General features: G+C 63.0%; 1 protein-coding gene across 8 annotated transcripts in view; it reads left to right on the top strand.

Moving 5' to 3' along the window:
* DOT1L (DOT1 like histone lysine methyltransferase) overlaps positions 1-26915 on the top strand; it is a 57230-nt gene that overhangs the window by 21266 nt on the left and 9049 nt on the right. For 3 of the 8 annotated variants that reach the window (XM_060094697.1, XM_060094692.1, XM_060094695.1), the window contains 23 exons: positions 156-230; positions 3005-3068; positions 3652-3880; positions 5507-5601; positions 6000-6062; positions 11378-11433; positions 13428-13507; positions 17445-17513; positions 18025-18131; positions 18326-18367; positions 19030-19140; positions 19251-19485; positions 19786-19878; positions 20674-20765; positions 21159-21260; positions 21491-21628; positions 21795-21920; positions 22763-23247; positions 23399-23534; positions 23838-24035; positions 25176-25305; positions 26011-26588; positions 26672-26877. In XM_060094697.1, coding sequence (XP_059950680.1) covers positions 156-230; positions 3005-3068; positions 3652-3880; positions 5507-5601; positions 6000-6062; positions 11378-11433; positions 13428-13507; positions 17445-17513; positions 18025-18131; positions 18326-18367; positions 19030-19140; positions 19251-19485; positions 19786-19878; positions 20674-20765; positions 21159-21260; positions 21491-21628; positions 21795-21920; positions 22763-23247; positions 23399-23534; positions 23838-24035; positions 25176-25305; positions 26011-26588; positions 26672-26877 — 3510 coding nt within the window. Of the gene's footprint in view, positions 1-155; positions 231-3004; positions 3069-3651; positions 3881-5506; positions 5602-5999; positions 6063-11377; positions 11434-13427; positions 13508-17444; positions 17514-18024; positions 18132-18325; positions 18368-19029; positions 19141-19250; positions 19486-19785; positions 19879-20673; positions 20766-21158; positions 21261-21490; positions 21629-21794; positions 21921-22762; positions 23248-23398; positions 23535-23837; positions 24036-25175; positions 25306-26010; positions 26589-26671; positions 26878-26915 lie in introns of those variants that run through there. The other 5 variants (XM_060094700.1, XM_060094694.1, XM_060094693.1 and 2 more) reach the window with 4 other exon arrangements.

Raw genomic sequence — 26915 nt, 5'->3', positions numbered from 1 at the left:
GCCTTTGTTTTGAAGTAACACCTCCCTTCACTCTTCCACATTTTGAGTTGGGTAACCAGGAAGTTTTGTTTTTGTATTTGTAGAGTAAACAGTGTTTAAGAACAGTGTTGAGAGTAAAAAATAGAGCACTGATACTAGTTTTCTTTGTGTTTCAGGTGGGTCTGTGAAGAAATCCCAGATCTCAAGCTCGCTATGGAGAATTATGTTTTAATCGACTACGACACCAAAAGGTAAGCCGGGTTCTGCCTGGACTGCGTCTCCACTTGGGACGGGCTCAGCGTGTGTGGACACAGCCTATAATTAGATCTTCCTCGATGCTGCAGGCTGATGGGAAAGTTCCTTTTAGAGTTTCCTTTCAGAGCCAGCATTGAGTTATTTTGGTAGGAAATGTTTATCCAATATTGGCAGAGGCTGTCAGAGTGAGGACATAATTGGAAACTGCACGTTGCAGCAACTGGGATTGGTGTGTGTGTGAAACTACCCCAAGTTAGGAGTCACTCTTCACGGCGGGCAGCTGCCAGCGCCAGCGGCCTGGCCTGGGGAGCCTTGGTCCCTGCCCAGCTCTGGTCAAGGTCTCACTTGGCTTTGGCCACGTCTAGCAGTTTCCTACAGCCACATCCTGGGTCTCCAAGGAGAGTCCTGTGGGTGGGGAAGGGCGAGGCCGTGTCTGGAATGCCTGCCTGGAATTTTTTTTGTTTTTCTTTGAGAAACGCTCCTGCCTGTCTCCGTCCTTGGCAGGCTTGAGGTGGCACGCAGGCTCGGGCTTAGGTAGCTGCTCGTGGCAGAGAACGCGGCCCCAAGGCGCCCTCGAGCCCCACGTAGGCCCTGCTGCCAAGCCTGCTCACGTGGGCTCACTTCCGCGTTTGGAGGACTTGTGGTCCTGGCCGGCCTTCCCAGCCTCAGTCAGCCCCTGGTCCCACCCCCTTGCCTCCCCCTCCTCTGCGTTCAGTCATCAGCACTTGTGTTGTGACAAGAGGCCACCCGTGCTGGCCCCTCGTCCAGAGCAGCCAGACCCCCGCAGCGTTGGCACAGGTGGCCGCACGGTCTCGGGCAGCCAGCGCATCTGTGGGTCCTGACCCCTGATGACGCCTCCTGCCCCTGGGGTGAGGGCGCCTGTGGCCGCTGACCTTGAATGATGGTCTCGAGGTCCGTGCAGCTCACGTCTCATGATGGTTGAGTGCCGTGGGCCTGGCCTAGAGCAGCTGGGGTGCTTAAAGGCGCTTTTGGTGCAAGGTGCTTGCAGGTGGGGGTTTGGTGTTCTTCCCGCCGTGTTCAGCCGGCTGAGGAAAGACTGGAAGGACGTGGGGCTGTGAGGGGGGGGCGGTCTGACGGCGCCCACCCCAGGGACCCGTGCGACCTCGGTCTGTGACAGCAGGGCTGGCGCAGAGGGCCGAGCTCCTCTGTCGGGTGGATCCCGGCAGGGATCAGGGTGCCCAGGGTCCCCTGAGCTTCCGTGTTGCTCATCCTCCCAGGAAAAGGTCTCTTCCAGGGTGTAGCCAGAGGCTTTGAAAGAGGTGTAGAAGTCAGAACACAAGGAAGTGAGGTTGTGAACTAGTGCGTTGTTTTCTCCCTGAGGCCCGCGTAGGAAGACAGGAGTTGGAGATGGACTGGCCATCGTGTCCACCCTTCCATTTCGAAGAGTGGGTGCCTGGGGCCAGGGACAGGCGTGTCACTCACAGACACTGCACTCGGGTGGCTGCTGGGCCGTGCTCTCTGGGACCCCGCGGCCCAGTGCTGGGCTGGACCCCTCGCGCCTGTGCACGTGGTCAGCTCCCCCGGAATGTGGGTTTCCTGCCTTGTTGCGGCGTGTCAGCCTGCTCCCGGCGTGTTGGAGCCGCGTATCGCTCTCTGTGTGTCTGTGTGTGAGTTTCACAGGCTTCAGCCGCGCCTGCTCTTTCCCGCTTGAGATCTCTGGCTTTTCAGCTGCAGCTGCCATGCTAGGAAACTGAACTTGCCATATGGTTACAGGTCCCAGTTGAATTCTTTTACTTCTGTTAAGGAGGAAGGAAGGCGCACTTAGATTCCCAGAGCCCTTCCAGGGCCAGGGTCAAGGGCTGGGGGATCTCGAACACGCAGGTGGGGAGGGCTGCGGGGGGTGCTCCCTGCACCCCCTCGTGCGTCCTTGGGTTCCCCGGAGTCCTGGTGTCTCACTGGGGAGCAGCTGTCTTGCTGCCCTGCCTGTAGGGGGCGTTGGACGAGCCCCCGAGTGACAGCCCCTCCCCTGTGCAGCGCAGGCACCAGGCACAGCCCCTCACTGCAGGCGTCGGGCAGGTCATCCTCCACGGGGCCATCCCAGGCAGCTCCCGCCCCATCTCTCAATGCCAGTGGTGACAACCACAAATGGCCCCAGATACCGCTCCGGGGGTACCTCTGGTTTAGGGGATTCTGTTGAAAACTCATTCCCTTGGTGTTTGGGAGAACCTAGTCTTGTTAAAAACTCCCGACCACTCCCTTGTTAGGTGTCTAACACAGGCTGCTTATATCTGTGAAAGTGTCAGAAACTTAAACAGGTGTAGTAAACAGAAGTGATGTCGGCGTGAGGGGGGAGGTGCTGACCCTACTCTCTGCAGAGCCGGGGTGTCGGCCGTCATCCCCTTCCACCCGACCAGCAGAGTGCGAGCCCTTTCTGCCTGAGCGTGGCCCTCGGCGCCCCGGCTGTCCCCCCGCCCACTCAAGTTAGGCCGAGGGGTGAACATGGAGGCCCCCCCGCCCCCGGCTAGGACAGGGAAGGGGCGGCCCAGCCCTGGGGCGGTGGGACTTCATTGCATCCATGGGTTGGGGGTGAGGCGGCCTTGGTCCCGCCCGCCTCTCTCTGCGGATGGCTGTGCGTAGCCCTTTCCTCACCCAAGGCCTGCAGGGCACCGCTGCCCAAGGCTTTGACACGTGAGCCGACCCCTCCGCGGAGACCCCCATGATGCCCCTGGGACCTCTGCCCCCTCCCACGAGGCCCAGTGGCTTGTTCCGAGCTCGGCAGTGGCCAGCGGCTATCCCCTGCCTCTTTCAGCTTCGAAAGCATGCAGAGGCTCTGTGACAAGTACAACCGGGCCATCGACAGCATCCACCAGCTGGTATGTGGCCTTCACCCGCCCCTCGGGCCCGCCTCCTCCTCCGGGCCCACGCTGTGCTTCAGGACCCCGTTGCCTGTCGAGTCGCTTGGGTGCTTCAACCCGGCCCCTGAGGCCCTGGGAGTGCAGAGCCTGCAGCACCCCAGGGTGTTGGACCATGTAGTGGGAAAGGGGTGGGGAACCGCAGCCGCTGTGACACAGACGGTCGGGACTGAGCGGCCCCGTTACTTCCGAAGGGGTCCCGGGCCCTGGTGTGCCCCCGGGGGCCATGGCAGGCGGGCGGGTGACAGGGAGCCTTCTTGGGGCTTCTCCGTCCTTCACCCACCCCTTGGGCGCTCTGGGCGCTGGGACAGACCAGCTAGGAGAGGGGAGCTATGCTGGGGAGCTCACACTGCTTGGGTCCAAGGGTGCACACGTGTGCACACGTACCCCTGCACGGGTACATGCATGCACGCAGGTTCATACTACACACATCCACACATAGGCTCACACACATGCTCCCGTGCACACGCGTCACCATTGGGGGCAGTGGCACGGCCGGCGGGGCGGGGCCCAGGTGGACCGACTGGCACCCCCTGTGCCGCAGTGGAAGGGCACCACGCAGCCCATGAAGCTGAACACGCGGCCGTCCACGGGGCTCCTGCGCCACATCCTGCAGCAGGTCTACAACCACTCGGTGACCGACCCCGAGAAACTCAACAACTACGAGCCCTTCTCCCCGGAGGTGTACGGGGAGACCTCCTTCGACCTGGTTGCCCAGATGATCGACGAGATAAAGATGACCGAGGACGACCTGTTTGTGGACCTGGGTAGCGGTGAGTGTGGGCCATGCCCATGTGCCCGCCGGGAGGGGTCCGGGGCAAGTGCTAGGCAGTGGGGGGGGCCCTGACCCTGCAGTCCTGAGTCAGCACACCCCTCTCCCCACCCAGCAGGCCGCAAACCAAGCCCGCCTTTCCTGTGCCCAGAAAGCTGCCCCTTCACTCCTGCTAAGCCAGCCTGAGAAGGTCCGTGGGCTCCGCCCAGCCGCCAGTGCTGAGCTGTGGCTCTGCTTCCCGCCCCCGCCCCCGCCCCCAGCCTGCTCCTGCTGAGAGGAGAGCCCTGCTCCCTGTGCCCCCAGGCCTCGTGGCCGCACTCCCTCCTGCTCCCTCCCAGGCCTGGGGCTGCTCCTGGCTCTTGGCCCACAGGTGGCCCCAGGGACCACTGAGGCGGACCAGCCCCCACCTTGCTGGCAGTCCCTCCCCACTTTCCGCACTCACCAGCCCAAGCGGCCCCCCTGCTTGTTCACGGGGTGTCCTTCTGCACAGAGTCCTGGGGGTAGGGCCTGGCAGGCACACACGTGGCACATCGTGCTGCCTGAGTAAGCATTGGGCTGACTGGTTCCTGGTGGGACCCATGAGGTCACAGGCTGACGTGAGTGCTGTCTGGCATGTTGTTGGGCGGCTCCATCAGGAACCCCCAGCACAGCCCGCTGGGGCATCTCTGCCATCCCATGTGACCTGCTCACAGACCCGAAAGTCCCGTCTCAGCCGGGCAGGGGCCCTGCAGATGGGGATGAAGATGGCTTCTTTCGTGGTGTCATCGTCGGTTTAAGTCCTTTTTAGGTGTACGATTCATATTTTGATAAGAATGCACGTACTTCGAAGGTCATTTCTCTAAAAGCCTGTAAAACTCCCCTAGTGTCAAAAGGCTTATGATTTCTGAGAAGTGCCAGCCTCCTCAGGCCGAGCTCTCCACGCCATCCCCCTCCACGCCATCCCCCTGTCCCCTGGGAGGAACCACTCGTCCTCTCCCCTGTTTACCCTGTTTCTGAATAGAGGTTTGTTTTCATCATTGGAGTACATTCTATTCAAAATGGGAAGTCAAGGGGCTCCTGACACTTTATTTAAAGTGCAACTGATCTAAGTTCAGGAGAGACCATTTAAAAAGCTTCCTTTTGTCGTGAAGGCTAAATGCCCGCAGACTCTGCCTGCGTCCTGCTGGCGTGTGCAGTGCGGGGCTCTCCCGCCCCCTCTCTGAGCCCGCTTCAGACTCGGCTGAGGATGCAAGCTGGCCATGTAGTGGAACCGTGGTGTGTCCAGGGCGGGCGGGAGCCTTCCCAAGGGGTTCCTGGGTCTCGCATAGCTGGGTCTGTGCCTGGACAGTTAATGCCATGTGTGGCCGTGGACCAAGGACGGATTCTGGTTGGGGGGCTGTGGAGTGTTGTCCTTGGATGATGAAGTGGAACCCAGATGGCTGTCCCCTGGTGGCGGCTCAGCCCACGGCCTGGGGCATTTGAACACATTCTGTGACCTCGGAGAGCACTCGGGTACCTTTGCCGAGAGCCCGTGGCCATCGCCCCAGTGGCTGGGGTGTGGCCTCTGTCACAACGCGCATCTGACACCTGCTGTCTGTCTGTCTGTCTGTTTCTCTCTCTCTCTGTCTCTCTCTGTCTCTCTCTGAAGGAGTGGGCCAGGTTGTGCTGCAGGTTGCCGCTGCTACCAACTGCAAACATCACTATGGTGTCGAGAAAGCTGACATCCCGGCCAAGTACGCGGAGGTAAGCGCTTCTGGGCTCCCGGCATGGTTGCATCTGTCGCTTTTCTTTCTAACCTTGGTTTGTGGTGGCCTATGGGGCGAGGGCATGGCCTGTGCCAGGGGTCAAGGGGAGGGGAGTTCCCCCAGCACCATGGGGTCAGCTGGCATCACCCTTGTGCCAGCGTCTGCCTGGGGGGTGGCAGGGTCTGGGGAGAGCACACGTCTGAGCGGTGTCATCCCCACGGGAACGTGTTTAGAGTTGTGGTTCGCACGCCCGCTGACTCGGGTTCCCTGCGGTCGGGAGCCTTTGCCAGGAACCCCGGAGCGGGCGGGCAAGGGGAGGAAGGGGGCTTGGGGAGCCGTGGGTGCCATCCCGGCTGCCTGGTTGCTGATGGGCTGTCTGGTTCGGTTCCCTTGCAGACCATGGACCGAGAGTTCAGGAAGTGGATGAAATGGTATGGAAAAAAGCATGCAGAATACACAGTGAGTGCCACCGCTCCATGCCCTGTGGCTGCTGGTGCAGTGCCTGCCCTGAGCCTCCGCCCCCAGGGGCGGGGACAGCTCTCCCACCCGGAGCCCCCTCCCCACCGCTTTCCACCCTCTGCTGGCCGGCCACTCTCATCCTCCCTCCTGGGGGCCCTTGCGGGCGCTCAGAGAACAGAGGTGGCCCATGTGGCGTTTCTCTTCCTCAGCCCCCCAGGCACTGGCAAGGGCTCAGAGCACCGGCTCTTTCCGAGGCAGCGCCCCTCCCGGGTCGGCACGTGGGGGCGGCAGGGTGTGGGCGAGGCGGCCTCTTCCCCGTCCACGGGCCGGCTGAGGGCATGTTTCTCCTGCTTGCCCCCCGCAGCAGCGTGGGGCCCAGCGGATGAGTCCCCCGGCTGTACCGGTGCCGCCTGCCCCTCTGCCCCTCACTCAGCATCGCTCAGCCCGGCCTTTCGACGCCGAGGTTCCTCGGGTCTCGCTCCTGGATCCTGGATGCTCTGGCCTCTCTCTCTGCTCCTCCTACCCAGGGTGTCCGCGTCCGCATCCTCGGCTCGAGTGCGTTTCTGTGCTCAAGGCTTCATCAGTCTTTCTGCCAGGTTTCGGTTGCCTGTGGACGCACGGCCGCCATGCAGCCACCATCCCCTGGGCCGCTGCTGGGGCATCGCAGGGGGCGGGGTCCGCAACCGGATCTTCACCACACCCACCACTTCCCATCTCACGCGCCCCAGGTCACGTGGTCCTGACGCCCCCTCCTGGAGTTCCTTGCCATGCTCGCTGCTCTCCCTGCGCCGTCCTGCGGGCAGGGTTGTGGGGCCAGAGTCGGCATCCGCGTCGCCTCAGGGACCCAGAGTGGGTCACATAATTGTAGGTGGGAGGCGGATGGGGGCGCAGGAGAGGGGGCTCCAGGCTCTTAGAACAGCCTAGCCATTTCTCCTTTCATGGGTCATGCTTTCGGTGTCGTGTTTAAAAGCCAAGCCTCAGCTCACCTAGGTTTACCCTCATGGTATCGTGTAGGAGTTCTGTGGCTGTGCCTTTTGCCTGTAGGTTCGTGGTTTCTTTCTGGTTACTTCTTGTGGAGGGCGTGAGGTCTGCATCTACATTCACTTCTCCGTGTGCAGACATGCAGCTGCCCCGCCCCGTCTGCTGCAGGGCTGCCTCTCTCTGTTGAGCCGTCCTTGTTGGTTCGTCCGAGGCCAGCGGCCGCTCTGCTCCATCCCACGCTCTCCCCGTGTGCTCTCTCAGTGGCACCGCAGTGTCTTGACAGCTGCGTCTTCATGAGAGTCAGTCCTGAACCGCATGGCATCGGGCCTCCAGCCTCGTTCTCCTCCTTCAGTGATGTGCTGGCCACTCGGGGGGGTTTGGACTTGACTTCTGTCTGCGCTGTGCTGACGTACAGCCGTGCCCTCATCCTGCAACCTTCCTGTAGTTGCTGTATTCGTTCCAGGGTTGTCGTCGTTGTCGTTGATTCTTTTGGATTTTCTACATGGACGATAACATCACCTTTGAACAAAGGCAGTTTTACATCTTCCTTCCCAATCTGTACCCTTTCCTTTTCTTGTCTTATTGCGTTAGCCGGGGCTTCTAGTATGGTGTTGAAGAGCAGGGATGAGAGGGCACATCCTTTTCTTGCCCCTGATCTTAGCAGGAAAGCCTCGAGCTTCTCACCATGGGTGTGATGTTAGCTTTAGGGTTTTTTTGTGGATGTTCTTTTTAAAGTTGACGAAGTTCACCTCTGTTCTTATTTTTGTTCTGAAAATCTTTATTGTGAATGGGTATTGGGTTTTGTTAAAGCTGCTTTTGCACTGTGTGATTTTCTTCTTTGGCCCGTTGAGGGGACAGAGTACAAAGGTTGATGTACTTCCATGCCCGGCGTAAATCCCACCTGGCCCTGGGGTATAGCTCCTATTTTGTTGAGGGTATTTGCAGCCAAGAGGGATGCTGGTCTGTAGTTTTCCTTTCTCGTGACGCTTGGCTTTGGCATCAGGGTGGTGTGGCCTCGTGGCGTGAGCTCGGCTGCACCCTCTCTGCTTCTGCTCTGCTGTTCCTGGACCAGGACTTGCACATCTACAGACTGGGCCCAGCTCCCCTCCCCTTTTTCCTGGTGGGATTTCTTGCACGATTCTCTCCCCTCAGTGAAAAGCGAGGGGTGTATCCTCTGGCCTCCTGTGTCCCTTCTGCATCTGACGTCCTCTGGTGTTCGTTGCTCAGGCTGAGGGCAGTCAGTCCAGTTGGTTTCATCCAGGAAACTTCTTCCTGCCCAGTCCCTAGATCCACCGGCATGCTGCTAAGAGTTCCTGGATGGTTTACCATTTTCCTAAGACCTCATGACCTCATAAAACATAGGTTTTTAAATTTAAGAAGTGCCTCCTGCTTCTGGTGAGAGGGCCAAGCAGTTCAATCCTGTAGTGTAGAAGTCTGCATTGACGCAGGTCCCAGGGATGCCCCGATGGATCCGCAGGCAGCCTTCACTGCTTTATTCAGAGTGTGGTTCTAGCTGTTGGTACAATCCCCGCGGCTGGAGGGAGAGGTGGGGGTGAGGCTGGTGGGCTGCCCGCCCCGGCGGGTCACCTCTCCTTCCTTCCTCCCCTCGTCACCTTTGGGCGGCAGTGCCTGGCCTGGTGGGTGTTTGGGGGTCATTGTCACGTCAGCTGGCTCATTGGCGGGGCTCCCTGTGTGTAAACCTTCTCGCTCTTTGGCCTCATGAGGTCCAGGGTGCTTGTCAGTTGCCCTTGCTCTGTGGCCTCGCGAGGTGACTGCGAGCAGAGCTCGGCTCAGAGGACTCTTGGTCGTGGGCTTGGCGGCCGTGTCTGGAGCGGCAGCCAGCTGTGCCTCTGGCGTCCATGTGGCCCTGCTCCAGGAGGGTGTGGCGACAGTCCCTGCCCAACGCCTGGATTTGGCAGGAGCTTGCCGGCTGGGTCTGGAAAGGTGCCCCCACTGCGGGCTGGGAGCAGGTGACCTGGTTGGCGGGCAGGGTCCTGCCTCTGTCACTTAGTGACTGAGGGGGGAACGAAGCCAGCAGGAGCCTCCGAGCCCAGTGTGTTTCCTGGCGTCTGAGCCGCCTCTTTGGTCCCTGCCTGGCCCTGCAGCCCACAGCTCTCCTCCCGTCGGAGGCCCTGGGCCCTCCCTGCGCCTGGCTTCTGCCTGCGTCTGTCACACCTCAGGGCGCCCCCTCCGCCTGGCGACAGCCGAGTGACCCCGTGCTGTCGGCCCCCGGCAGTGGGCCTGGCACACAGGTTTCCCTTGCCTGGGGCGGTGGCGGCCTCACAGAAGTGCCGTGTGGGGTGGTGCCCCCTGGCCAGGTCCCCGGGCAGGCGGTGGCAGTCCCTGTGCCTGTGCAGGCTGGGGTCTGTTCTTCTCTCTTATGCCCGTGTGCATTTCTCCACACTGGAGGTCTTGGTTATCTTGGGGCCAGTCACGGGTCCTTGCTGGGGGTGACATCTTCCTGCCACGGTTAACGCGGGCACACTGGCCCCAGCAACACAGAGCCAACTTGGCCAGTCTGTGTCAAGAGGCGAATGGCAGCGGGGCCGGGACAGTGGCTGTTTTCTTGCCTTGAACGTGAGGCCACAACAGAGCAGTGGTGCTGTGGCTTGAAACGGTGTGGCTTGGATGGGTGAGCCCCCATGGAGAGAGAAGCCACATCAGGACGAGCCTGCGGGACCCCAGAACGCAGCAGACGTCGTCCTCACATTGTGGTTTATTCAAAGACAGGATGGAGCAAAACCAGCAGAGGGAAGAGGTGTAGGGTGGGTCCAGGGGACCAGGCACAAGCTTCCAGACTCTATAGGACGCACTTCACTCCCCCAAACGAGACGTGACAGCACGAGCGAGGTGTGGGCCCCAGGGAGGCTCACAAGACCCAGTGCCCAGGGGCTGTGGTCTGCTCTCTTGGCCACAGAGACCCAGCCCAGGGTTCTCACTGGGGGCTGGTCAGCCGAGACCCCAGACTCCGGGAGGAGAGCAGGTGCCTGTGTGGACCCCGTGTTTTTCCAGAGAGTGTGCGAACAGAGAGCCCCCGAGGTCCGGTTCCAGACACCAAGCGCCCTTCCCAGGACACGGCCTCAGGCCTGCAGCTTGAGTTTTTTCCTGTGCAGCATCGTAAGGACTTTGGACTTGGGTCAGTGCCCCGAGCCTGCTGGGCTGTGCGCAGGGAACCGTGGCAGCCTCGAGAGGGGAGAGGACCCAGCAAGCAGACGCGGACGTCCGGGACATAGACCTCCCACAGCACCCGGGTGTTTTAGGATGGCCATCTCCCTTCTGCCCTGTGGGGCTCGGCCCCTCGTGTCCCTGGGTGACTCCTATGTGCTGGAGGGCACCGGACTTGCAGCTGCTCTGCCTGGGCGCCGTGGCACTCACAGGCTCCTCCGCTTGGGGTCTTCCCTCCTGCCCGTCCCGAGACAGGCTCAGGGGCCAGCCCTGCTGGGCGGCGCTGCTCCATCGCTGCCTGGAGGGCCTCCAGTCACCTGGTGGCTTGTGGGGTGCAGACGGGGGCCGCCAGCAACCACCTCCACCCCCTCCCAGAGACGCTCTGTCTGTGGGTCCGCCTGTCCTGGATGTTTTCCATCACTGGAATCACACCCTGTGCGTCCTTCTGTGTCTGGCTTCCCTCACTGAGCATCGTGTTCTCAGGGTCCGTCCACGGTGCAGCGAGTGTCGGGCTTCATCCCTTTTTATAGCTGGGTGATGCTCCCGTGTGTGGAGGAATCACAGGGTATTTATCTGTTCACGTTCATGATGGACACGTGGGTTCCCACCTTTGCTGCTGCGGACAAGGGTGTGTAGGTTTTCCTGTGGAGGTCTGTTTTCACATCTCTGGGGTGGACACCGAGGAGTGGGATGATAGCCTGTTTTTGAAGAAATATAAAGCCAGATTTCTTGGTTTGTTAAATGGTACAGTTCTGGGCAGTTAGGTTAATAAGGTCTGAGTTGTCTCAGGCAGACTCTGGCCTTGAGGCACAATAAGATTAGTCGGCTAACAAAGATAGTGGTCAGAGCAGTGCGGAGGGCATAAGGACAGCCCTGCTGCCCGGGAGACAGGCGAGGTGGTGCAGGAGAGCTGAGCCCTCGCCGCGTGTGCTCTGTCCAGCACGGCCGCCTCGGGGCGCCCCCTGCTGGCCCTGCATGGGCATGGCGTGGTCTCGGCCTCTCCCTGCCGTCCCCTTGTGGGAGCCTGGCCCCAACGCCACTGCCCTGCCGCGGCCTCCCCACTCAGGGCCTCTGCTCATTCCATCTCTTCTTTGGGGGGCAGGCAGGGGTGGGGTGCAGAGGCGAGCGAGACCCCTGAGTGATGGGCTGTCCCTCTTTTCTCCTTTCAGCTGGAGAGAGGAGATTTCCTCTCGGAGGAGTGGAGAGAGCGGATCGCCAACACGAGGTACGGCCGGGCCAAAGTGAGGATGCGAGGGCCACGGGGGCCTGCCGGGCAGGGCAGGGCAGGATGGTGCGGGGTGGCGCAGCTCCCCCTCCCCGGGTTGCTCCCTCTCCCCGGGTCTCTCCCCCTCCCCGGGGGTCACCCCAGCTGGCGGGGGGGCCAGAGAGTGCAGGGAGGGCCCAGAGAGTGCGGGGAGGGCCCGGGCTCAGTGCAGGTTCCTGCTGTCGGGCCTCCCCAGGATGGATGGTGGCACCGTGGCAAGCAGTCTCCAGGCTGACACCGCCGCGTGTCCTGAGCTTGCCGGCAGCTCTGCCTCAGTGGCTCCTTCCCTTGTCCTGCCCAGGCCTGGGGCTGGGGAGCGGGCTGGACCCCGCGCTTGCGTACCTGGAGGCAGCAGTGGCAGCACCTGTGGAGCGCGAGGCACCGTGTGGCTCAGTGGGGGTGGCCGGGCCTCGGTGACTGCGGGGCGGGCGTGTCACTCTCTCAGCTCTCTGGGGGGGGGCGGGTCACACCATTTCCCTTCGACCTCGTGGTCTGGCCTCCCTCATTCCTTCTGCATGTGCTTGCTGCACGGCACCCTGAGGCCCCACCACTGGGTTCCGTGCGGGCAGGTAGGAAACAGGTGTCCCTCGTTCACAAAGGCCTGTCCTTGTCTCGCTCTCCTGTGAGAATGTCTCACCTGATTTGGACACGCTGTCCCCCTTTCCTTGAGGGGACCGTGCTGACCCCGTGGGTGTCCCCATCAGATGGGGTCGGGGGGCTCTGGAGCAGCTGCCATGGGGGCCTCTCCCGTAGGGGGCACCCAGCAGCTGTGGCCCGGCAAGGAAGAGCTCGCCCAGAGCACCGCGAGGCCCCGAGGCCGGGCTCTGCCGGGGCCCCCAGACGGTGCCCTCCAGATGGCAAGCTCCCTAGGCGCTCTGCTTCCTGTTGGGAGTGTCCCCGTCCTGACCAGCTCCTCTGCGCTCAGGGGTCTTCATCCTGGCTTCCGCGGGCCTCAGGGAACTTCCTTGTTTTCTCTTGGGTGACTCTAGTTCAGGCAGCCCAGGGTCTGTCCTGGCTTACCCCCCCCCCCCACCTTGGCCACCTTGAGGCCCTGGCGTGCAGCCTTCCCAGGCTCTGTCCCAGAGCAGGGACCCCTCCAGGCCGGCCCCACTCCCTGTCGGAGCCTCCCCAGCTCGCCGCTCTCATCAGGGCTCTGCCCGTCGGCCCCAACCTGAACCGCACCGCATCTGGGTTTCTTTCCAAGCGGTCGGCAGTGAGAGAGCTTGGCTTACACCTTCAGTGCTTCTCCTACTGCCCGTGTCCATCCTCGCCCCGGTCAGATCCTCCGTTACTGTCCTAGTACCGAGATTCCAGACAAGTGGCATAGAATGGCAGACAGCTCGCTGCTCTCCGTCACGTTCAGATGGGGAAGGGATTCCTGGTGGGGGTCTTCCATGGGGGCAGGAGCCGGCGGGCAGAGGAGGGGACAGGTTGGGGGCCTGTGCGGGCAGCAGCCTCCCACCACCTGGTGGACGTCTTCAGGCAGCGCTTCCTCAAGCCGTCAGGTGCCAGAGAACGTTTGAGAAACGGGAGAGGATGGGCCAGGCCCTGCCTCGGAAGAACTTGGCTCTGGGCCCTTGGGTGGTGGTGCAGCTTGATGGGTCTGTGCTGCTTTCCTGCCTGGGTGTTCTCGCACCTCTCTGCCCAGGTGGCACTTGAGCTGCCCGCTTTCCAACCCCGGGGCACCGTAGGGGCAGGGGGGGCAGCCCGTTGCCCTGGGCCCGTGTCCGTGCGCGCCTTCCCAAGGAAGCCAGCAGTCTGCTTGTCGCGGTGTCCGTGTTCACAGCACCCAGGGTGGCAGTCACAACCTCTGGGCCCTGGCACCCGTCCCCAGGCAGGGCGGAGGTGGTGCGGGCAGAGCTGGCGGCAGAGGCGGTAGGCGTCGTAGGCGCTGCGGCTCTGCGTGTGTGTGCAAGTAGAACCTCCTTTCACTCAACTGGAATATTATTTTGCAGTGTTATATTTGTGAATAACTTTGCCTTTGGTCCTGAGGTGGATCACCAGCTGAAGGAGCGGTTCGCAAACATGAAGGAAGGTAACGAACTCCCCTTCCCTCCCCTGTGCATCCCGCGTCTGCACCTGCTCGGGGCTGTGTAGCTGTGGCCCTGGTCACGGGTGGTGGAGTCCTGACTGGCATCGGGTTCAGCCCTGGTGCAAAGGCCTCAGGCAGGGGGTCCCGTCCACCGTGGCTCTTACTGTCACCTAGGCTGTGGGCGGGGGCCTCGCAGCTCATCGCGTGTGGTGGAATAGACCCGACGCCTCCCCCCGCTCAGGCCCCAGCTTGCAGCCGGCCTGAAGGACTGGGGCGGGGGCCAGATTAGCAAGGGAGCTGCAGGCTGGCTGGTTCATTTGGATTTCGCGGAGACAGGGAGTGACTTCTTAGTTCAAGGACATCCTGCCTTCTCCTGAAGGATACTTCACTGTGTATGGGAAACTGCAACTTGATTGGGTGTCCCCACGTGATCTGGAACCCTAACCTGGGGGCGCTGAGGGCACGGGGGTTCCCCTGGCCGGCCCCACGGCCTTTGCCGGCCGGGCCTTTCCCGTACTTGGACCCGGGCTGCCTGGCCAGCGCCGCCCCCGCTGCTTCCCCTTCCCCCTCACCCTTGGTCCCCGGGCCAGTCGAGACCCGGGCGCTGGAGGGGACCTCACCTTTCTCGTGTCCAAGTCTTGGAAGTGCTGCCAGAACTGCTGGGCACAGCTCTGGAGGGAGAGGTCATGGGGCGGAGCTGAAGGCTGGGTCTGTTCTCAAGTCAGGATCCGTTCAGCATGTAGGAGGGTGCGTTCTCCCCGGGCTTATGAAAGTGTGTAGACTCACGGGTCACCTTGGTGCTTTTGTGGAGCAAGTGCTGTTGGCATCTGGCCAGAACTTTGTATCGGGGAGGTCTCGACAGGCCACGAAGAGACCGGGAGGGAAGTGCCAAGGCCCAGCGCTTGGGACGATGGGAGCTCCTGGTGTCTGAGCGGACTCTCCCCTCCTCAGGAACGCGGGCGGGGGTTGTTCAGTCTTCCTGTGTCCCGAGCTCCTCCCTCTGGCATGGTGAGCCTGAGCAGGGTGGTCCCCGAGTGAGATCCCTCCAGGCCACTGAAGGTGCAGGGAGGGAGCTGCTTCGAGGTCTCGGCTTAGCCGCCAGGGTGGGTCGCGCCCGCCCAGGCCCAGCAGCACACATGAGGTGTCCCTTAGCTGTGCCTGGGGCATCCTCGTGCACATGGAGCATCAGACCAATGCAGACACCTGGGCGGGAGCCTTCTAAACAGCTGGGAGCTGACCAGTTTCTTTGAACCTAGTTTGTGTTCTCGTGCACGCCCCTGGGTCCCATGGTGAGTTGGGCTTAGGCTCAGAGTGGGAGAGCAGGTCCCGTGTGTTCCAGGAAGAGGGGACGGAGGAGCGGCTGCTTCTTCAGGCCATCCTCCCCAGTCTGCCTCCCTCAGAAAGCTGGGCGCTTTCTGTCCCAGCCCCATCGATGGTCCTGACAAGCAGGGCAGCAGCTGGGGGACCCAGGGAGGGCCCGCGTTTCCCCTTGTCCTGTGCCCTCGCGCCTGCTCCTCACCTGCTGCTTTGTTTCTTCCCCGTGGGGAGGCCGGTAGCTTCCCATGTGTGGTGAACACTCAGGATGACGGCGGCTCCGTCTGTGCCCTGTGACGCGCTCTGCTCCGGGAGCGTGGGGGTCATCCCACCCCTCGTGGAGTCGCGGGCTTCTTTCCCTGGATGCCCAGTCGCACACGGCCAGGCTCTGGTCCTCGGCCAGGGGCTGTCGCCATCCATGTGAGAGCTCCAGCCTCAGGTGCCCATCCTTCTCGGGGTCCTCCTGGCAGGACGGGACTGGTCTCCCGGGCCCGCCGTGGGCTGTGACCTCAGCGTGAGGCCGGATATGCTGTTGCCCCGCGTGCCCACGGCCTCGCTGGGCTCTGCCCGCTCCCCTTCCTGGGGCCTGGCCGGGGATGAGGCCCTGACAGTGTGTCCCCATGCTTCTCCAGTCGTGACATGAGATGGCAGGAGTCACCTGTCCTGCAGGGAGGTCTCCAGAAAGCGTCTTCATCATTGGGCTCATGAGGGTGGCTTCTCTGGCCGCCGCTGCTGCTCCGATTCCCACGTCAGGTCTTCCCTGACGTGCCGCAGGAGCCCCGGCAGGGCAGACGTTCTGTGCTCTGTCCTGCGCCCCCCCCCCCCCACTGCTCCCTGTCCCCACAGCTGCGGGGAGGCCCCCATGCCGTCCTCATGTCCTCTGTGGCCGGGAGAGAGAAACGGGGTGTGTCCCCCAAGTTTTGTTATGAAACATTTCAAGCAAACAGGAGAGGGGAAAGAGTCACCCAGCATAGACGCAGAGAGTTTCCAGCTGCCCTCAGCACCACCGGCTGCGTGTGTGTTTGCGTGTCTGCGTGTGCAGGTGAGCGTGAGCCTGAGCATGCGGCAGGGTCGCTCCTGATGGTTTTGTGGGAACAAGCGCCCTGCCCGGGCCCCTCTCCTGAGCACTTGGCGCCCATCCCCGCACTCCACCCGGGAGAGGAGCGTGGATTCCTGCTCTGCCAGCTGCCACAGGCGCCTCTTGGGCTGTGCGGTCCCGACTCTCTAGCCTTAGGGCCTCGGGTCGTGGCCCCTCCATCTTTTTGGAGGTGGCCCGCTGGGCATCGGGCCTTGTTGTCTCGTGGGATGTCGCCCATTCTTCACTCGTCCCTCGTGGTCATCTTGACCTTGCCCTCCACACCCTGTGTCCCACCTGAGCGCCCGGGTGTTGCATGCAGCCGGTTCGGGGCCCCTGCTGACATGCCCACAGAAGTCCCCTCAGGGCACCTATTGTCCCAGAAGCCTTGCAGGGGGCACATTCCTAATTCGAGCGTCCTCCCTTCGACACTCTTCAGGTGCGCCCAGGGGACCCCCTCAGCCTCTGGCTGCTGTGACTGCTGGCACAACCAGCCGACTGCCCAAATTCTCCCCTGGCCAGCCCGGGACCTGGCATCGCCGCCTCCTCGGGGTGGGGGGCGCCCAGAGGCCAGGCTGGGGCTCGGGGAGCCGTGAGCGCGTGCGCGAGCAGTGGGCTCATCCTGACTGCTTCAGTTTACTTGTAACGCGTCTTCTTTGACTTTTATATTTGGTTCTGTATTTCCTACGCTGGAACGTTCTGGTGTATTACGTTTCCTGACAGCGTTTCATACAGGATGGGGGAAACGTCTGTAACCTGAGGGTGACATCATCAGTCATGGTGACCTCTCTGCAGGAGGCTGCGGGTCCTTGTGGTTCTTCTTTTCCCTACAATGACTGCACACGTGCCGGGAGTTAATTGGAAAAACTGTTTTCTGTGCAGCTGTTCCTGACCTGACCCTTTCACGTTCTGTCTGTGTGGGGTCAGGGCCCAGTTCTGCCTTAGGTTCTGTCTGTTCCTGTGGATCAGGACCCGGTTCTCCCTCAAGTTCTGTTTGTGTGGAGTCTGGGCCCCGTTCTCTCTGAGGTCCTGTTTCCCTGGAGTCGGGCCTCGTCCTGCCTCGGGTTCTGTCTGTGTGTGTGGATCAGGACCCGGTTCTCCCTCAGGTTCTGTTGGTTCTGTGTTAGGGCCTGGTCCAGCCTTAGGTTCCGTCTGTGTGTCCGGACCCGGTTCTCCCTCAGGTTCTGTCTGTCTCTGGGGTCAGGGCTGGTTCTGGTCCGGATCTGGTGTGGGTGTGGCACATCTAGACAGTGCAGAAGTTGTAGAGGGGGTGCCCAGCGGGCCCCACGGTGAGACCCAGGGGACTGTGAGGCCCTGAGCGCGTCTTGCAGGAAAGCAAATCGTGAGACGGGTCAGAGCTCTAAGGCGCCACTTTGTTTGCTTTCATCTGTGAGATTAACTCAGGCCTACCAGTCCCTCGGCTTTTCTGTGTTCAGGGGGCTGGTTTCTCTGGGTGCTTTTGCGTCCTGGTGCTCTAACCTTCATCAGGCTCTTGCTCGCATCGCGTGCTGCTGTCCCCACGGCCGGCACTGATCCCTCTCTGTGTTTTAGGTGGCAGAATTGTGTCCTCAAAGCCCTTTGCACCTCTGAACTTCAGAATAAACAGTAGAAACTTGAGTGGTAAGAGCTCTCCTATTGCCGAGTTCTTAACACGTGCAATTATTAGCACTGCCATGGGTTAAAGCGGGGTCGCGTGCCAGCAGTGGTGACGGCGGGGGGCGTCCCGGGCACTGTGGGATGTGGAGCGGCGGCCGCACTCACTCCATGCAGGAGGCCCCCAGTTGTGACAACCCCAGACGTCCCCAGACGTGGCCCTGGGCAGGACCGTGGTGCTGGGACCCAAGGGAGCAGTGACAAGGATGAGCAGCAGTGTGTGCGGGCCCGTGGGGTGGCAGGACCCTCAGGCGCTGGGCATCCTCGTGGCTGCTTGGTTGCCACATCGGCCCCCTCAGGCCTTTGGAGCCCGCCCTGTGGGCTTGTCACCCTTGTCCTTGGCCAGGCACCTGGGTGTGGGGAGGGCCGTGGGCACCTCCCCAGCCGGCGGTTGGGACGCGCCTGGGACCTGAGCCCTGCCATACCCCTCCCCCTGGTGCCCTGGCGACCCCTGACCCCTGTGCCCCGTTGTGCACAGACATCGGCACCATCATGCGCGTCGTGGAGCTGTCGCCGCTAAAAGGCTCGGTGTCGTGGACGGGGAAGCCGGTGTCTTACTACCTGCACACCATCGACCGCACCATAGTGAGTGGCATCCCTTCCTCCCCGACCCGCCTCTCAGCTGACGTGGGTGGGCAGAGGTCCTGCTCCCAACCCGGGGTCCTGAGCGCTTACCGCGCCCGTCACTGCCTGACGTCGGTGGGTCTGGGGTGTGGCTCTTGTCCTGACAGGGTTTTCCATCGCTAATGAGACATTTTCTTTTCCTTTTCCGTTTTTAGCTTGAAAACTATTTTTCTAGTCTGAAAAATCCAAAACTCAGGGTAAGTTTGTGTATTTGTCCTTGATCTCTAAGCTGACCAGGGCCCGAGGCATCCCGAGTGGCCGCGCGTGGGCCTGGGCGCTGGGGCCCCCTGGCTGTGGCGGCCGCGTCTTGAGCAGCTTCACCCTGGCCACATTTCTTGAGAGATTTTGGGGGGAGACAGGTTGGAGTTACAACCTTTCAAAATGTCCCACGGCCTTGTGGTCATCACTTTGTCTCTGAATCTCGTGGGACGTCTGTCCCAGTGTCTTCCTCTTTGGAGGCTCAGACAAGCACGTGAGCCTTGGAGCCCCCCCGCCTGGGCCCTTCCTGCCGCACTAGGGCCTCTGGGTCAGGGCATGGTGACGGCCACTCCCACCTGGAGACAGAGGGCGGCCTTGCGGGTGGCCCTGTCCTCCCTCCTCTTGCCGTGGGTGTCCCGCAGCCCTCGCCTGTGGACAGCGCGCCCCTTGGTGGGGAAGTGGTTGTGGGGACCTTGGGACCGCCCGCCGCGGGTGGGGCCAGGCCTGGCCGTCTGGGGGGCCACCGGGTTCCCAGCAGAGACTGGGTGTGGGGTGTGTGTACCTCGCTTTCCCCCGGGGCCAGGGCTGCAGGGCCCCTGCAGGCAGGAGGGTCTCCATGGTGCCCACGGTTCAGAGGATGAGCCCCCCGCTTGCTCCCCAGGAGGAACAAGAGGCAGCTCGGCGCCGGCAGCAGCGGGAGAACAAGAGCAACACGACCACCCCCACCAAGGTGCCCGAGAGCAAGGCGGCCATGCCCGCCGACACCCCCGTGGTGAGCGCCCCGCCCCCAGCCAGATGGGGTGCCCCGGTCTCGGGGGAGGGAGCCAGGCTGCCCCCGGGAGCCCACGTCGCCGGCTGGTCCCTCACGTGGTCTTCCACTAGGACTCTGGTGCTGAGGAAGAGAAAGCCGGGGCGACTGCTGTCAAGAAGCCGTCTCCCTCCAAGGCCCGGAAGAAGAAGCTGAACAAGAAGGGCCGGAAGATGGCCGGCCGGAAGCGCGGACGTCCCAAGAAGATGAGCACCACCAACCCCGAGCGCAAGCCCAAGAAGACCCAGAGCGCACTGGACCTGCTGCATGCCCAGACTGTGTCGCGGGCGGCGTCACCCTCGCCGCAGGGTGAGTGCCTCCTCGCCCCTGCCCCGCTGTGCTCTGGGATCCCGGGGAGCCTCACCGTTGTCCCTTTTCCTACTGGCCTGGGCAGAAGCCACTGCGACAGCGTCTGCACTGAGTACTCGGTGGGGGGCGTGGTGCTCCAGCTCCAAAGCCTCCTGAGGGCTCTCCGGGGGTCCCGTGCAGAAGCCCCGCTCAGGCAGGGCGAAGTGCCGTGGTTTGGGGTCTGGTGGCAGCTTGGCTGGGCAGCTGGGGCGTCATGCAGGGCCTGGCGTCTAGGGAGCGTGACCTGCTGTCTCCCCGCAGGCGCCCCCTACCAGCTACCTCCCAGCACGCAGCGACGCCCCCCAGAGCAGCTGCTGCTGGCGCCCGCCCCGCCCGCCCTGCACAGGCTGCTAGGTGAGCCGCCGGTGGGGGGGAGGGGGGCGGGCAGGCCGGCTTGTTCGCAGACCCCCTGGGAAACCCACGCTGCATGGCCAAGTGCACCACCCCCAGGGCTCAGGCTCAGTCCTGCCAGGGCGCACCTGGGCTTCGGGGTCAGCGGGGCCCGTACGGCGGTCTGAGGCTGCGGTCCTGCCCCAGGGAAAGTGAGGCCACGTCTGGGGCATCGTCACAACTGGAGGGGGGGCTCCTGGTGTCGAGAAGGTGGAGGCCAGGGATGCTGTTCTACCACCCACGGTGCCCAGGGTGCCCCGCAGGGAAGTACCCAGCCCCGTGTCTGCAGTGTCAGGGAGACCTGTCCGGGATAAGCCCGGTGCCCCGAGGGAGCAGGGCCCTGTCCTGCCAAGTCGAGCTCGTGCTCACGTGGCTGGGCTGCCTTGAGATGCCTCGTCCCTTCAGAAAGTGGATGAAGAAAACTCTGGTACAGTTTTCTCAATTCAACATCAGTAGCATATATTTACCGAGAAGACCGGCAGACTGGCTGATCACAACCCATGTGTCCTTGGGGAGAACGAAAACGGGCTGGGGATGGCAGGAGCTGCGAGGGTCCCCACGTGGGTGCGAGCCCCACGTGGCGGGACATGCTGAGGCAGTGTGGGGACACGGGCCGCGGCACGACAACGGCACTGTGCAACCCCAGCACCACTCGGGCCCTGGGGAGCCTGCACATCGTTCCCGAACCCCACCCGCCCCTGCCTTGAGCCTCAGCTGGAGGGTTTCTGAGTTAAAACCTTGTCTTGGCTCCGCTCGTAGAATCCTTCAAGATTCAGTACCTACAGTTCCTGGCGTACACAAAGACCCCTCAGTACAAGGCCAACCTGCAGCAGCTGCTGGACCAGGAGAAGGTGAGCCGCACCTGGTGCTGCCAGGCCCAGCTCCCCTCACCTGTGGGGCCTGATGGCCCCCGGGCCGCGGCTGGCCGGGCCCTGCTGCCCCATTTGAGGCATCCTCGTCTGGGGACAGTGTGCCCTGCAGCCTCGGTGGCGGAGCGGGGGTGGGGGGCTGTGAGGTGCGGCCGCCCTCGGGCCCGGTGCGGGCACCCCGGCTTTCCTGGGGGCAGGAAGCGTCAGGCTCTGTGGCTCCTGGTCACGTGGTGCCACGTTCCTGGGTGAGGCCCTGATGGGGGGTCTGGCCAATCTCCTCACGGGTGCGTGTCCGCCGCCGTGTCTGCCAGACGGGCTGCGAGTCAGACAGGGCGCCCGTCCCGGGGGCCTCGTGCTCACGGCCCTGCCCCGCAGGAGAAGAACGCCCGGTTGCTGGGCGCCGTGCAGCAGCTGTTCGGCCACTGCCAAGCTCAGAAGGAGGAGATCAAGAGGCTTTTCCAGCAGAAACTGGATGAGGTAGACGCCCTGCCCTGGCCACCCTGAGGCCACGCAGATGGCCCTGGCGTGGGATGGGGGGCAGGCGGGGCCCAGGGCCCAGCCCGGACGTCTGACCAAGATCCAGGACTGGTGCCCTCCTGGTGCTCTTCACATTGAAAGTCTCCCCGGAGGTGGTCAGAGGGAGGCTTCCTGCCTCGTGATGCCCCCGGCCCCCGTGAGAGCCCCCCTGTGCCGTCGTTTGTCCTCAGCTGGGAGTGAAGGCGCTGACCTACAACGACCTGATCCAAGCGCAGAAGGAGATCTCGGCTCACAACCAGCAGCTAAGGGAGCAGACGGAGCAGCTGGAGAAGGGCAACCGGGAGCTGAGGAGCCAGAGCCTGCGGCTGGTGCGCCGGCGGGGCCCCCAGGCCCCGGGTCCTGGGATGGAGAGATGCCCGAGGGCAGCCCCGAGTCTGTGGCAGTGGGTCCTGGCAGCCCCCCGTCCCCCCTCAAGATCCTCGCGGGGTGTCCAGGGGCTTCCGACCCCTCACGGCCACCTGCCCGTCCCCACAGCTCAAGGCACGGTGCGAGGAGCTGAAGCTGGACTGGTCCACGCTGTCCCTGGAGGGCCTGCTGAAGGAGAAGCAGGCCCTGAAGAGCCAGATCTCGGAGAAGCAGAGGCACTGCCTGGAGCTGCAGGTAGGAAGCCTGTCGGAGGCGGGGGGGCTCCGGGCTTCAGCTGGGGCGCCAGAACCAGCGTCCTAGGCCCAGTCCCCGCCACACCGCCTGGGCTTGCGAGCGCCTTGTTTCTGAGGCTGCCGCTGGTGGCCCTCGCTTGCACCGTGAGAACAGCTCGTGCTGACAAGCTGAGCAGAGGATGGTGCGGGAAGGAAGGACGGACAGATCAGCGCGCGGGTGCGGGCTTCCCGGAAGCCCGTCTGCAGGCCAAGGCCTCCCACCACGTTTGTGTCTCCCCAGCGAGGTTTCGTGATTTACGTGAAGCTTTTGCCGTTGCCTGGCTCTGGGGGCTCTTTCAGGGATGGGTTACTGCAGAATGGCACTGCAGTGAATTCCTCTGCACCGGAGGCTGCTCTGGAGGCTACGTCCCTAAAGACACGCTTCCCCCAAGTAGCCGTCGGAGTGGCTGTAGGTCCCGGGATATGGTGTCGCACTGCCTCCTGTGGTGGCCCAGCCCTGCTGCCAGCCTGTGTGCAGGAGTCGTCTCGGGAGGCTGCGCGCTGGGTCCTGACGCTCCTGTGTCACCGAGAGGCGGCCCGAAGCTGTGGGCCCTTGATTCATTGTGGGGAGAGCCCAACGATGCCTCGGGCCCCCGCCCCCGGGGCCCCCGCCCCCGGGGCCAATACCTTACCCTCACGGTCGTGGTGACAGCCAGGGAGACTGGGCCCCTCGCTTCCTCAGGCCGGCGCGTCTGCCCGTCACACTAGCCGGCCCACATCCCTCTCGCTCTCTCAGGACCATCCCTGCCAGTGAGGTGCTGGGCGTGGGGCCTCTCAGGCCTGACGCCTCCTCTCGTCCCCCAGATCAGCATCGTGGAGCTGGAGAAGAGCCAGCGGCAGCAGGAGCTCCTGCAGCTCAAGTCCTGCGTGCCGCCCGACGACTCCCTGTCCCTGCACCTGCGCGGGAAGGGTGGCCTGGGCCGAGAGCCGGAGGCCGAGCCTGGCCGGCCACACCTGGAGCTGGACTGTGCCAGGTTCTCCCTGCACCACTTGAGCAACATGAGCCCGGAGCTGTCCATGAACGGCCACGCGGCCGGCTATGAGCTCTGCAGCGCGCTGAGCCGGCCCTCGCCCAAGCAGAACACCCCCCAGTACCTGGCCTCCCCCCTGGACCAGGAGGTTGTGCCCTGCACCCCGAACCACAGTGGCCGGCCGAGGCTCGAGAAGTTGTCTGGCCTGGCCCTGCCCGACTACACCAGGCTCTCCCCTGCCAAGCTGGTGCTGCGACGCCACCTGAGCCAGGACCACACAGCCAACAGCAGGGCGACCGCCAGCGATCTGCACCCACGGTGAGCTCGTGGTGGGGGTCCTTCTGAGCGGGGGATCGTCAGTTTGGAAGAGAATCTCTGGGGTTGTTAGGCCCAGGCGGCCAGCTCTGAACGCAAAATCGCGGCTCTGAGGGCTCCCCAGAAAATGACCGAGGACACGTCTGGTTTCCAGAGCTGAGCACGCCAAGGAGAACGGCCTCCCGTACCAGAGCCCCGGCATCGCCAACAGCATCAAACTGAGCCCACAGGACCCTCGGCCCTCGTCCCCTGTGGCCTTGCAGATGACAGGAGAGAAGGGCAGTGAGAAGGTGAGGCCACCGCTCTTGTGAAAGTGCCCACGCGCGCGGGGTGGTGTAGGGCTGAGAAGGCAGGTGGGAGGCTGCCTGGCCGCGCCCTAGCCCTTGGGTGAGGCTGGAAGAGTGGGATTGACTCTGGGGAAAGGAGAGGCCGGGTTGAGCAGCAGGGGAAGGGAAAAGCCTGCTGCGCTCCTGTGATGGGGTGCATGCTGGGGTGATGGGCGGGGGCCCTGGCAGGTTGGGAGGATCGCTTTGGGGTGGGGGTGACTTGTCACTGGTTGGAGGACTGCTGTGTCCCTCGGGGCGGTGCTCAAGGTCCAGTTTCCTGGTCAGCGGGAGCAGGCCGGCCCGGTGGTGTGTCTGCAGGGTTTGAAGGAGCGCACCTACGCCAGCAGTGGGGAGGCCATCACCAGCCTGCCCGTCAGCATCCCGCTCAGCACCGTGCAGCCTAGCAAGCTGCCAGTCAGCATTCCTCTGGCCAGCGTGGTGCTGCCCAGCCGCGCCGAGAAGGTGGTGAGTGAGGCCCTCGGCCTGGAAGCCTGACGTCCCCAGGCACTGTGTGTAGGCACCAAGAGAGCCGTTGCTCTTGTTCTTTCCCCTCGAGGCCCAGAGCATTCTTGTTCAATTGCACGTGGTTGAGTTTTGAGCTTATCATGAGGCCCGAGAAAAACAGAATGTCTCATGTCCACATTTAATTCCAGTAACATTTTGCCATTTTTATCTTAGATCCTTTTAGTAAAAGGTGACGTGTGCAAACGGAGAGGGACTAAAGCTTCCAGATTCTATAGAAACTTCTCCCTTTCCTTCTAGTTGACATGTGCATTCAGCCTCACACGCATGGACTTGGAAATGACACTCTCCTGTGGAGTGGGCTGTTCCTGTCTATGGAGATGTCACTCACACACAGCTCACCCACCTAAGGTGTTCGGTGCAGTGGGGTTTAGTACATTCACCAGTCATGCAGCCATCTCTAGTTCCAGAACATTCCACCCCCACCAAAGGAAGCCCATCCCCACCAGCAGTCACCCACATCCCCTCCCCAGCCCCTGACAACCACAAACCCACTCTCTGTCTCTGTGGATCTGCCTGTTCTGGACGTTTCCCATCAATGGAATCACACACCGTGGGTCCTTCTGTGTCTGGCTTCTCTCACTGAGCATCGTGTTCTCAGGGTCCATCCACGGTGTAGCGAGTGTCAGGGCTTCACCCCTTTTCATGGCTGAGTGATGCTCCACCATATAGACGGACCACATTGTGTTCATCCATCACCTGTTGGCAGTCATCTGGGGTGTTTCCACTTTGGGGCTGTTGTGAATCGTGCTGCTGAGGACGTGCGTGTGCGGGTTTTGTGTGGGTACTTGCTGTTGTCTGGCTCCATGTAGGAGTGGAGTTGCTGGGTCAGATCATAACGGCTGCCCTCACTGCTCTCCCTGCCCATTTATCCCTGGCCCAATGCTTGCCCATTAGCCAGGGCCATCCCTTAGAACTGAGGTCAGACACCTGTGCCTCACCTTGTGAGAACCTTCCCGTGGCTGCTCACCAGGCTCACACCCTGAGCGGCCACTTGCCCTTCCGTGCTCGCGGCCTTGGGCCCTTGGCACATCCTGCGGCATGTGGCCGGATCAGCTGACAACCTGCACTTTTTCTCCGCAGAGAAGCACCCCCAGCCCCGTGCCGCAGGCCCGAGAGTCCTCGTCCATGCTGGAGAAGCAGATGGGTGCTGGCGCCCACGGCTCCGGGGGCAGCGCTGCTGGGAGCAGAAGCCTCGCCCTGGCCCCCGCAGGTAAGGGCTCCCTCCCATGCGAGGACCCAGAGATGCCGGGTGGGCTCAGCACGTCAGCTGCACAGCGCAGCCCGGGGCTCGGGGGCTCCGAGCTGGGCTGTCCCGCTCTGCTCATCTCAGCGGGCTGTGCTCGGCCTGGGCCCATGCCGGTCCTCTGGGCGGTGGCGTCCTCGTGCATCCGCGTTCCAGCCGGTTCTGCTCCTCCTCAGAGAGCTCCGAGTGAGGCTTCTGGGCGGGGCCCTGCGACCTAGAGGGTGCCTGTCGCCACTGCCCAGCCATGGAGCCCATCGGGGGCGGCGGGCATGTGTGGTCGGGTTGCTTGCCTATGTCCGCACGGCCTGATCCACGCCTGTTCTTCTGGGGTAAAAGAGTGCAGCGAGGAGGCTGATGCTGGGACGGGCATCCCGCCTCGGGCGCTGCTGCTCTCGCGCGGGGAGGGCGTCACCGCTGGCGGTGCCCGGGGTCCACTGGCTTGTGCATGAGCTCCAGGGCCCAACCGTCCCAGGTCCAGAAGTGGGAAGAGCACACAAGTGATGGCCCAGGGGCCCCCACTTGTCCTCACCCGAACCTGGTTCCGTGGTGCCGTCTCAAGGTGCTGGGCACTGAGCGTGCAGAGAGCTGAGCTTCCTTGCACTCCGCCGGGTTTGGCCAGGTGGGCATCCTTTCCCGGACGAGCTCCCCTGAGAAAGCGTGTCCTTCCCACAGGCTTTGCCTACGCCGGCTCGGTGGCCATCAGCGGGGCCCTGGCAGGCAGCCCGGCACCGCTCGTCTCTGGAGCCGAGCCCCCGGCCCTGGACGAGTCCTCCAGCTCCGGAAGCCTCTTTGCCACTGTGGGGTCCCGTAGCTCCACCCCTCAGCACCCCCCCCTGCTGGCGCAGCCCCGCAACTGCGGCTCGGCCTCCCCTGCTCCACAGCTCTGTGCCAGTCCCCGGCTCGGCGCCCAGGGCCCGCTCCCCGATGCCAGCAAAGGAGACCTGCCCTCTGAGGCCGGCTTCTCGGATCCCGAGAGTGAAGCCAAGAGAAGGATCGTCTTCACCATCTCGGCCGGCTCTAGCAGCGCCAAGCAGTCGCCTTCCAGCAAGCACAGCCCTCTGTCCTCGGGCGCCCGTGGTGACAGCGGCCAGAGCCACGGGCAGGACAGCCGCAAGAGGGGCAGGAGGAAGCGGGCGGCGGCGGGGACCCCCGGCCTCAGCTCGGGCGTGTCCCCCAAGCGCCGGGCCCTGCCGTCCGTCGCTGGCCTCTTCACCCAGTCTTCAGGGTCCCCCCTGAACCTCAACTCCATGGTGAGGCTGGGAGTGGCGTCGGGGGTGGTAGGTCCAGGGCGCTCCAGGGGCCTGCTGACGGGCTTGTGCATCTGACCCCTCAGGTCAGCAACATCAACCAGCCCTTGGAAATCACGGCCATCTCGTCCCCCGAGAGCTCCCTGAAGAGCTCGCCTGTCCCTTACCAGGACAACGACCAGCCACCCGTGCTCAAGAAGGAGAAGCCCCTGAGCCAGACCAACGGGGCCCACTATTCCCCACTGACCTCAGATGAGGAGCAGGGCTCTGAGGATGAGCCCGGCAGTGCCAGGCGAGTGGGGCCGATGGGGCAGGTCCTTGTGGCCAGGA

Source organism: Mesoplodon densirostris, chromosome 3, assembly GCF_025265405.1.
Source record: "Mesoplodon densirostris isolate mMesDen1 chromosome 3, mMesDen1 primary haplotype, whole genome shotgun sequence".
Taxonomy (NCBI): Eukaryota; Metazoa; Chordata; class Mammalia; order Artiodactyla; family Ziphiidae; genus Mesoplodon; species Mesoplodon densirostris.
The sequence above is the reverse complement of the archived record's forward strand: the minus strand, read 5'-3'. Positions and strand labels throughout refer to the sequence as shown.